The 11,442-nt window shown below is 49.1% G+C and overlaps 1 protein-coding gene across 1 annotated transcript; it reads left to right on the top strand.

Annotated features, from left to right (window-relative positions):
• Positions 1 to 60: 60 nt before the first annotated feature.
• Positions 61 to 10,933, top strand: GOLT1B (golgi transport 1B). The gene is made up of 5 exons (XM_088462944.1): positions 61 to 199; positions 5,521 to 5,612; positions 6,154 to 6,332; positions 7,991 to 8,072; positions 10,370 to 10,933. Exons 1-5 carry the CDS (start codon positions 175 to 177, stop codon positions 10,406 to 10,408), a joined length of 417 nt encoding a protein of 138 aa, XP_088319070.1. The 5' UTR covers positions 61 to 174; the 3' UTR covers positions 10,409 to 10,933.
• Positions 10,934 to 11,442: the final 509 nt, after the last annotated feature.

Raw genomic sequence — 11,442 nt, 5'->3', positions numbered from 1 at the left:
GGGGGGGGGGGGGGGCGCGCTGTGATTGGCTGGCGGTGCGGGGGCCGGTGAGCGGGGGGTGCTGTGATTGGCTGGCGGTGCGGGGGCCGCGCTGCGTGTTTCCGGAAGACGTGGCCGCTGCTTCCCGGCCGGTTTGGTGCCCGCAGACCCCGGAGACCCCGAGCAGCCGCCGCCATGATCTCCCTCACCGACACCCAGAGTGAGTCCTGCCTGGCGCCATCATCCCCAGAGACTAGTCGGGGGGGGGGGGGGGGGGAAAGGAGAGGGAGCCACCTGTGTATAATGTGTATTATGTGTGTATATAGGGTGTGTGCCACAGAGAGGCCCTACAGGGAGTAAGTTATATATGGTCAGCGCAATATATATATATATATATATATATGACACACACACACTGTATGCGGCCTCTGTATGTAGATATGTGGTCTGTGTATATTATATATAGGGGCTGATGGAGAGTCCATTAAACGCGCCGTGATTGCTGCCATATGCAAAGGATCGGCCGCTCTGAGCCGCGTTCTGGACGCACTCCTGTTGCTGCGCTCCGCCTCACGCTGGCAGGAACCGTCATCTATGTGTCAGCGGAGCGTTCCCCATCCCCAGCGCCTTCCACCAGTGCCGGTGACACCGCCTGACCATAACCCGTCTGGACGTCTGTCTGCAGGAAAGCTCGGCTCATGTCGCAGCGCCTCTCCGCTCCGGGGGCGTGGGCAAACTGCATTAGGGATGGCCACCGAAGCGTTCCCCATCCATGATCCTCCATCCAGGCTTTATTACATCGGAGCATGAAATCACCAATAGGCGTCCCCGCTGAAGGGCCACGGTGGGCTGAGCGGCACCAGAGCTAAGCTGCGAGCTAAGCGGGGAGAGGTCGAGTGGTATGACAGGGGCGGGGCTCACACCGCGCCCTCTGCGCCAGAAAAGAAACAACTGTGCTAAGTCTCTGCCATTGATGCCAAAACCATCAGCTATCTGTAGCAAACTATCAATGGTAGATGGTCGCCCCTCCTGTGCACCAGCCCTACAGGCGGCAGAGACCGATGGCGCATTACTTGCCCCTCCCCTCTTATTAGTGGCAATGCTGCACCTGCATTATTCATGTGATGTATCGCTGTCAGTGCTCCCTACCCTGTGCTTTATATTCCCTGTAATGCTGCGCCATCCGGGCACTTCTGTATCAGGACTGTACTCTGGGGAGATGGTGGCCACTGTCAGGCTTCTGTGTTTATGTGATTGTGCATTGTTACACCATTCAGATTGTGTGTGTGTATATGTATATATATATATATATATATATATATATATATATATATATATATATATATATAATGTCTGCGTCCTGCTATTTATCACAGTATTAGTCTAACATCTCATAATCTGTTTTCTTTGCATTGCGTTGTTCCTCTGCCGGCCGCTGTAATCCCTCCTGTATGTGTGTGTAACATAGGAGGGGATCAGACCGTGTCCTCGCTATGTACGTGATACAGAGGGGATGTGTACCGTGCAGCATTGGTGAGAAAGTTGGGATTACAGGACAGGTGTGCCCTGGGGGAGTTACACAACTCAGCAATGGTCCCAGAATGCATCGCCTTGTAGATTAAACTGAATGATTTGTTAAACTTTGAAAAGTAATATATTCACTTGTCCTTTACATCTCTGGTTGTCTTCTGGTATAATATTGGTAAACTCGCCATCAGAAAACGCCCACGCAATTCAAAAGTGCACCTATGTGCGCAGAGGGCCCATTTCTGTCCAACCTCCTTCATTATAATCATTTCTTTAAAAAATGAAAAAAGGTGTTAATTATAATGAAGTTATTCATATGATTGAGCGACATGGGGACTGTTATTATTACATGTGGTAATTGTGCGTGTAGCTTTATATTACATTGCTCAGATTGTGTCAGCACATAGATGGGGCACACATAACATGCCTGTGCGGAGTAGAAATTCCATGTGACCCTCTGCAGAGCAATAAATGCCCACAAAGCTTTACCATCTCCTCCCTGTTATCTTCTACCGTGCTGTTCTGCAAACCTTGGTTTCCTTTTCAGGGGCCATAGGGCTCCAAAGGGGAGACAGTGGGGTGTAGGTGGGACCTGGAGGACCGGACACCAACAGCAAAGCTTTTCAATCCCAGGATTCCCCCTATTCCCGCCCACAGCCTGTGGGCAACTCCGTTTCGTCGGTCTCCGGCAGGAGCTGGGTCACCATTTTTAACAGTGCTTACAGTGCTTTTAACAAGTTTATTTTTTAATTTACAGTTCTTTTACTTCTGAGAACCAGCGCGAGACCGTCCCTTGGACGTCTGCACTGCTGCTCCATCACCCCTCCGTGGCACCGTGACACCAGCCCTCAGCTAGGTACGCCCAGCGGGCACTGAGGGGGACTAGCTAGCAGGCTCCCCAGACTGCAGCCCGGAATCCAGGGGACAGGCAAAAGGCGGATCCCCACTTGCAGGGACCTGCATCTTTATGCAGTCTTACCTCCGGTCTCAGGAGACAGACCAGAAGTGCTGATGTGGACACTGGGTCCCCCAGGACTCCAGTAGACCACCAGGCCATATAGATCACTGGCACACGGCATATTTTAGAGGCCAGGGGACCCGGTGGATAAGGTCAATAAGGGGAAAAGGCGCTCTCCCTACAGTCCCTCCCCCAGCTCAGGGCGACATTCCACTGCAGTGTTGCTGCTCCTCCCTCACCCTCCGCCCCCTCTGAGACTCGCGGCAGCCATTTTCTGCAAGCAGATCTCCGGGAACGCTGGGTCCAGTCCCCCAGTATACCTCTCCCAAGGGCCAGGTTATACAGCGCTATATCCTACCAGTCACTGCGGTCTGTGTAGTTGATTTTAGTGCCCACGGCAGCCAAATAGTTTTTTTTTCCTTTCTGCGTTTGTATGTGACTTGTGCTAGCGCTGATCTCTATTTTCTGTACTGTCAGCTTATACCTGTCCCTTTATTCTACTGTAACTCTGGCATGTTAAGATATAGGGGGTTCATTGTACCTCACATCTCCCTATATTTGTGAGAGCTATCGCATGCTATATAGAGCGGTTGCGCTATTACACATACATCTGGGTTGCTCACTGCACTGTGTCAGATTGTGCGTTATAATATTCTTGCAGCCATGTCTGGCAGAGGAAAGAATAACAAGCAGCCTGCTGCCCCCACTCTGGTGTCTTGTAAGTCCTGCTCAGCGGGCTTAGCTCTAGAGGTCCTCATTCTAGATGGTCTTTGTGCAACATGTTAAACCTGCCCAGGCTCTTCAGCCCTGGTATCCTCTCCTCAGGACCCACCCTGTCTTACCTTTTCACAGGTGCTGCAAAAATTGCGGGCCACCTAGTGGTCCCCGTGGTAGCTCCCCCTATGGGACGGCCTCAGCAGGTGCTCCCTGCACATCCTTTGCCTCCCCTATGGGTAGATGTACTTTCTACCTCAGTTTGGCGGATATTTATACAGCTTTTCTGCAAATGGGAGACCTAGTAAACCTACTAAGCGTGCTGTGTTCTCTTCCCAGCCCACCCAGCTATCAGATTCTGATGTATCATCTGAGGAGGCAGGAGACGCAGGAGCCCCCCTCTAGATTGAATATTCCTAGAAACTGTGACCCTCCAAGTTTTTAAGGTTTCTAGAATACTTTCCTTTCTTCAGGCCGGATTGGATCTAGGCCTCCGCCTAGCATCTCTGAAAGTACATGTCTCTGCTTTGTCCATCTGGCTCCAACCCAGAATTCCTCCTCTATTAGATGTTCACACCTTCATGCAAAGTGTTCTACGTATACAACCTCCCTTTGTCCCTCCTGTGGCTCCATGTGATTTGTCAGTGGTGCTCCACACACTTCAGGAACCTCCATTCGAACCCCTAGAATCAGTGGATGTCAAGTGGCTCACTGCGAAGACTGTTTCTTCTGGCTATAGCATCTGCCAGTAGGGTATCTGATTTAGGGGCGCTTTTATGTTGCTCCCTCTTTTTTAATCTTTCATCAGGACAGTGATGTTCTTAGAACGAGCCCGGGCTTCTTTCCCAAGGCGGTTTCTTGTTTCCATCTAAATGAGGAAATTGTGGTTCCGGCCTTTCAATCACCAGACCTCTCGGCAGGTGAAGAGTCTCTGGATGTGGTCTGTGCCCTGAAGATCTACATGGACCATACTACTTCCATCAGGAAATCGGCCCCTCTCTTTGTCCTATATGAATTCCACAAGAAGGAATGGCCAGCTCTGGCCAGATGGCTTCGCATGACTATCTCACAGACTTACACGCAGACTGGCCTTCCTGTGCCGGCTACAGTATCTGCTCATTTTACTCGGTCTGTGGGTTCCTCGTGGGCAGGCCGGCGTGGTGTCTCTGCTAAACAGGTATGCAAGGTGACCACGTGGTCTTCTGTCCACGCCTTTCTTAGGTTTTATGCCTTTTATACATTTGCCTCTCAGGATGCTTCCTTCGGATGTAGGGTTCTCCTCTCAGCTCAGGAGCATTCCCGCCCTTGAACAACTGCTTTGGGACATCCCCATTGTCTCCCTGTGGAGCCCTATGGACCCTGAAGAAGAAAAGGAGCGTTATTTTAAAACTTACCCTTGTTAACTCTTTCTTCAAAGTCCATAGGGTCCACAGGGCACCCGCCCTGACGCACCTGGCTTCTATGGATTTTCTTCTCTTGGTCCCTTGTTTCCTTCTCTGTGTGAGAGTGTGATTCCTCAGTGTACCAGTCTTCCTTCTCTCCTATCCTGCTTCTTCCTCGGGCTTGTTAACATAACTGAGTTGCCCTCAGGCTGTGGGCGGGGTATAGGGGGAAGGACTGGAGCATCCTTGGATTGGTAAGCTTTGCTGTTGGTGTACGGTCCTCCAGGTCCCATCTACACCCCATTGTCTCCCTGTGGACTTCGAAGAAAGAGTTAACAAGGGTAAGTTTTCCCATAACTCTCCTTTTCTTACTATTCCGCAGACCATGGTTATCAGTGTCGCCACTCCGTAATACATTATAAGGTCACCGATACCGCGCAGCTCTAATCCTGTATTATAGAACAGATACCTCTGGTGCTCCTCCTGTATTATAAGATCAGATACCTCTGGCGCTCCTCCTGTATTATAAGATCAGATACCTCCTGGCGCTCCTCCTGTATTATAAGATCAGATACCTCCTGGCGCTCCTCCTGTATTATAAGATCAGATACCTCTGGCGCTCCTCCTGTATTATAAGATCAGATACCTCCTGGCGCTCCTCCTGTATTATAAGATCAGATACCTCTGGCGCTCCTCCAGTATTATAGGATCAGATACCTCTGGCGCTCCTCCTGTATTATAAGATCAGATACCTCTGGCGCTCCTCCTGTATTATAAGATCAGATACCTCTGGCGCTCCGCCTGTATTATAGGATCAGATACCTCTGGCGCTCCTCCTGTATTATAAGATCAGATACCTCTGGCGCTCCTCCTGTATTATAAGATCAGATACCTCTGGCGCTCCGCCTGTATTATGTCCTGAGTCCTGGTTATAACTCCATTCTCTCTCCCTCTCCTCAGAGATCGGGATGGGCCTGACTGGTTTCGGCGTCTTCTTCCTGTTCTTCGGCATGCTGCTCTTCTTTGACAAGGCTCTGCTCGCCATAGGAAACGTGAGTGTGCGCAGGACGTGTGCGATCTATAAGAGGTCTCCAGTGTGAGGCTGAGATAATCACCGCACAGCTACACAGACTAGTGATCACATGCTCTGCCATTGCCCCTTCCTTGCAGAGAACCTGCTTTCTCCATCTGAATAAGGGGGACACATCATTGGAGGCATTGTACAGAAACAGGGCCGTCTTCTCCCCCAGGACCCTCGGCTCTGCCCATGCTGGTTCTGGTACCTGGAAATGAGTGCGGTGCAGGGAGTGATTCCTTTTGTCTGTTGTTTTTTATACTTTTGCACATTGAGGGACAGTCTCATCTGTGGCCTGAATGGTGGTCGGGAGGTGCCTGATATCTTCACCCCGACCACGTCTAATGGCCAAGCGGACAGTCGGCCACCCCTGCAGCTATATAATCGTCATTTCTCGGTTGCCACGGGGACAGCTAAGCAGAGGGCACCATTCCTCCCATGAAGGCACCCAGTGGTCGGAAGCACTTATTTCCTTGTAGTGTTTTGATCTGACTTAGTGGGATGTTTCTTTCTTCTAGGTCCTGTTTGTGGCCGGTTTGGCGTTCGTCATCGGACTGGAGCGAACTTTCCGCTTCTTCTTCCAGAAACACAAAGTAAAAGCCACAGCGTTCTTCTTGGGGGGCGTATTGGTGGTCCTGATCGGCTGGCCGCTCATCGGGATGGTCCTGGAGATTTATGGCTTCTTTCTGCTGTTCAGGTAACACTCAGGAGGGAACAGGATGGGAACCGACTTCTTATTACTGTGTGGTTTATATGCTCTGACCCTGCGCTGTGCGGTCTCCTGATAATCCAGTGCACAGACGTGGAAGGGCTGTGAGATCAGTGTGATGGCTGCTTGGTTACTTCTTATTACTGTGTGGTTTATATGCTCTACACAGAAAAAAGGGATTTGCCCTCCAGCACACTGAAGCAAAATCAACAAAAAATACTTAAATCCTACATGATAATAGAGATTCAGAGGTATTAATTACATAGATTTGCAAATATATGAATAAGCGCCAGGCCAGCGTCAAGGCTCCTCTATACTGGCATCCCTAACATTAAGGGGTTCACGTCCGAGAAGCAATGTACCCCAAAAAATTCTAGCCAAGGACCATCCCCAGGGCATCACACGAAAAGAGGAAAAAAAAGTGATAGTGAAGTGTAAAGGATAGATGTGTAAGGATAAATCAATAAGTGTTAATGAAATGAGAAAGCATTAAAATGACATAAATAATATACAAACAAATAGAGAAGTGATAAAAGTATTCTATGTGAATTAAGTGGTGATGCCATGAGACAGGTCCAGTCAGAACACCCCCGGGGGCCCCACTCCCAAACGCTCACCCCAAAATAATTATTGCTACATAATTCTTTCTCATTTCATTAACACTTATTGATTTATCCTTACACATCTATACTTTACACTTCACTATCACCTTTTTTCCCCTTTTTGTGTGATGCCCTGGGGATGGTCCTTGGCTGGAAATTTTTTGGGTACATTGCTTCTCGGACGTGAACCCCTTAATGTTAGGGACGCCAGTATAAGAGGAGCCTTGACGATGGCCTGGCGCTTATTCATATATTTGCAAATCTATGTAACTAATACCTCTGAATCTCTATTATCATGTAGGATTTAAGTGTTATTTTGTTGAATTTGCTACAGTGTGCTGGAGGGCGCGAATCCCTTTTTTCTGTGTTCGGTGTAAACCCCGCCCTTTACAAGCACCTGTGCTATGTTATTAAGCTGATATGAGCAACCACCTTACTTTTTGGTTTATATGCTCTGACCCTGCGCTGTGCGGTCTCCTGATAATAATCCAGTGCATGGAAGGGCTGTGAGATCAGTGTAATGGCTGCTTGGTTACTTCTGGGTTAGTGACTGTTCGGGGAGAGGACACAGGGAGACTGTTGCCTTATACTCTGCAACCTCTCAGGATAATGTCTTACGGAGATCCCATCCTCGCAGCCCATCTCTATACCAGAGAGCGATCTTACTACATACGGGGGCGGAGGTGCTATTTAACCCTAAAGGTTATTATCTGTTAGAGAGTTACTGTTCTTCATATTCATACATGTTCTGGATGTTGGTCTCCATTGATCTTGGTGACACGTAAATGCTATACGTCCAGCGTATATTGGTGATTTAGGAACAATGATCTATGTAATGGCTGCATATTTGGTGCAGGACGAGGTCCCTACCCCCAGTGTGTCCTGCTGCGGCCTGTGGCCCCGTTTATCTGTAGCAGAGTTTCTACACCTAATTCTTCTGATCTAGTTAGAAAAAAACCCACAGAACCAAGGAGTTATGGGCGAAGCCGAGGATTCTGGGTAGGGATATGCAAATCACTAATTCGTTCTTATTTGTTTTTCCAGGGGGTTCTTCCCAGTGGTGATCGGCTTCATACGGAGAGTCCCCGTCTTAGGATCTATCCTCAATTTACCTGGAATAAGCTCGGTAAGGACCTGATCTTACCGCCCAGAGAGAGCCAGAGGCGTTATAAGAAGTACAATCCTGCGGAAACTATTTATAAATATCACTAGATACAAGGGACAATGTCACATCAGGTTGTTATAGAAGTGGAAACATTCGTTGTACTAACTGCTCGTTACAGCCTCTAACTCCTCAGCAGCCCCTCTCCTGGGGTGTGTATAGTGCCCTGGGGTGTGTGTAGTGCCCTGGGGTGTGTGTAGTGCCCTGGGGTGTGTATAGTGCCGCGGGGATGTGTATAGTGCCCGGGGGTGTGTATAGTGCCGCGGGGATGTGTATAGTGCCGCGGGGATGTGTATAGTGCCCGGGGGTGTATAGTGCCCAGTGGGGAGGCAGAACAGGGTCCGCAAGGGGGTTTCCTGTATAGACAGAAATGAAGAGGTTACTTAATCTGGTGTTTGGGACTTAGCGCTACTGCGTGCGTCTCGCAGTGCCAGTGGAGGGGCGTTGTTACCCTATTTTTGAACTTTTTTATGGGAGAAATAAAAGGGGGGGTCTGATCCGCGTCCTCCGTCACCAAACCGGACATGCATGGCACCTCCTTATGTACCCGGATACCCAGAGAAGGTTGCCTTTTGCGGTACAGGGCTATGTACATAAGATTGAAGAGTAGAGAGGTGCCTTTAGGGTGATGGTCCCTGTACTCCTGGTGGGTGCACAGTCTTTTTATGTTCACAGAGGTTTTGGAGAGGAGGCCTCATTCTATACTTCCAGTAGGACACAGTTTATATGGGAAAGGAGCACCTCAAACACCTGAAATGAAAATGTACCATAGTGCCCCATGTAACAAGAATAGCCCCCGGTCTCACAATCACTTTAGTGCTTAAATATGGCTACATTAAAACGTATCTGAGGAGCTGGTTTGAAAGAAGCGGCTGCGCTAGGGCTGGCGGTCTAACCACGCACATTTACAGGTGCACCTACAAGCCCAGGAATCGGTTGAGCAAATGCACATTTTCCTGGGCCCATATGTCATAAAGTAGCTTTAATAATTTTTTCGCCTGCCCAGAGGGAGCAGTGTTCTAGGAAGTCATTACAGAAGCTGCCACCAGGTGGCGCCTCTCCCCATTCTCTGTAACAGGACGAGTCTGCAGCACTGATCGGAGGTTCAGTAACACATTGTGCTAATGGCCAGACAAGGCATTATAGATGCGTTACCCTTCCCCCGTGACTGGGAGAGGACGTCGGTTAGGGTGCAGAATCCATACTTGTTCCTCCCCAGACAGAGATACAGGCGAGGAGAAATCTGGAGGCTGCAGTTATAATGACATAAAGATCACAGCTTGGTGTCACTTAGGAGCTCGTTCAGAGTCGGTCGTGAGCGCTCGATGTTGCCCCACAGCGCATGCGCACGACGGAGCCGGCTCTGTCGTGCGTATGCGCGAGACCCGGCTAACGACAGGTGCTCCGTCGTTAGGGGTCTCGTTGCAGACTGGGGCGAGCTGTCAATGTTGAGTGACAGCTCGCCCCGTTTGCTGGGCGTGCCTGCCCAAACTGAGGCGTTCCAGTAGGAATGCTTGCCGTTTGGGGGCGGCCCCACTGACATCATCAGTGATGTCAGTGAGGAGCTTCCTGCTCGATCAGAGCAGGAAGCTCCCTGGGGCTTAAGGTTGACGAGACCCTACCTTAGGGTCTCGTCGTAAGCCCCGATGGTCGCGATGGTCTTGACCATCGCGACCATCATCCTTGTCGGTCGTTAGAGCTGTGGGTGTTAGTCCTTGTTTCCATTTATGTCAGTGAAAAAGAAAAGCTGTCAGCCCTGCGAGCTCCTCGCCTCTATACTGCGCTCATTTGTGTGTTCTCTTATTGGGCGACAGCAGAAATATATACGCCAGAGAAATGTGCTACAATGATAAAACCTTCCCCTAACGAGATGTAAATGAAATGACAGACCTACAGGGCGATTATGCGGAGGCCATTGTTCTTACGTATACGCAGCCTGCTGACGCTCCTCGCTGAGTGACATTTACAAAGAACCTTTTTTTTGTTGTTGTTGTTTAAAGCCCACATAGGCTGATCCGGATTTCCACCGTCATGGTCAGTCCTTGTCTTTATCTCTCTAATATCTGCATGGGAGGTCTGTGCGCGCCATCCGTCCTCATTACCGTAACCTGCATCCAGCATAATACCCGATAACGTCTTATGTACTTAGTAAGCGCTGTAGTTTCATAGACCGTTGCTTTGGGAATGCCGGGCGCTGACGGTGACTTATCGGCCATCCTTGTCCTCCGTTTACCGTGTAACCTCTCTGTTTTTCCTTCTAGCTCGCAGACAAAGCTGGCGAAAGTAACAACATGGTATAAGGATGGTCACGAATCGGTCAATGGGCGCTGCGCTATTTCTACGAAAGTGCAAACTAAACAGGAAGGGTCACATCCGGAGACTGTTAATCACACTAAAATAGCCTGTTACATTCACTCGGGGGGCTCCAGCGCTTCAGTTTGCGAAACGCAGCGGCCGCTCCTCTGTGTTCAGGGTCCACAAATGGCGCAGAAGTTTACGGACAAGCTACAATTACAAGACGTTTTTTCCTTGGAGATCTGTCTGAGCCCACGATATCCGGTGTAACTGTGGTACCTGCTTGGTTATATTATTTTTTTCCGCACTAGTAGAAGTGGGATTTTTTTTTATTTTATTTATAGAAATGTGGAATAAAAATGAGACACTCCGGTGACTGAGGCGACCCGCACGTGACGCATGAAAGCTACGCTGGATGGTGTCATTTTTAATAACTGATGGAAAAAAATGGATTTATATAAAAAAATATGAAAATCAGGTTATTACTGTGTGAATAAAACCATTTTTTGTAAATATGATTCTAAACAAAAGCTTCTTTGTCTCTCGGTTATTTGTTCCTGCGTCTGCAGAAATGAGTCGCCCTAAGCAGAGGCGACGACTGACAGATGTACGCGGCTTTGCCGACAGTCTCAGGATTTCTGGTCTATATATTGGGGGACCCGGAGGGTGGAACGTACAATAAAACTCCCCTTTGTTTTCTGTACCCCATCGTAATACCATACACAGCGCGCACTAGGTCATCGGTATACGGCAAACCAGCGCAGCCAATGTCTGTCCGAATTAGGCTTTAAGCATCAAATGTATCCAAATGATTTGAGTCCTGATTTTTGGTATTTAACAACTGGCTGCCGTCTAAGAGATCGATCCGTTGTACAGTGCTCTAGCAGGGCTGGCGGCGGTCGTAGGAGAACGCACCTTAATAATGAGTCCTGTTCAATTTTAATCTACTGCTGCATTCTCTGTAGAGTAGGACAATTACTCATGGGCAGTTTATTACCCACCCTTGGTGCGCTTTCCCCTGACCAAGTTATTTGTTCTC

The sequence above is a fragment of the Taudactylus pleione genome, unplaced genomic scaffold, assembly GCF_031769625.1.
Source record: "Taudactylus pleione unplaced genomic scaffold, aTauple2 ptg001296l, whole genome shotgun sequence".
Taxonomy (NCBI): Eukaryota; Metazoa; Chordata; class Amphibia; order Anura; family Myobatrachidae; genus Taudactylus; species Taudactylus pleione.
The sequence above is the reverse complement of the archived record's forward strand: the minus strand, read 5'-3'. Positions and strand labels throughout refer to the sequence as shown.

Coding starts and splice junctions, on each gene's coding strand:
- GOLT1B (XM_088462944.1), top strand. CDS start 175: ATGATCTCCCTCACCGACACCCAGA. Junction 6,333..7,990: donor GGCTTCTTTCTGCTGTTCAG/GTAACACTCAGG, acceptor TTGTTTTTCCAG/GGGGTTCTTCCCAGTGGTGA. Junction 8,073..10,369: donor ATTTACCTGGAATAAGCTCG/GTAAGGACCTGA, acceptor TTTTCCTTCTAG/CTCGCAGACAAAGCTGGCGA.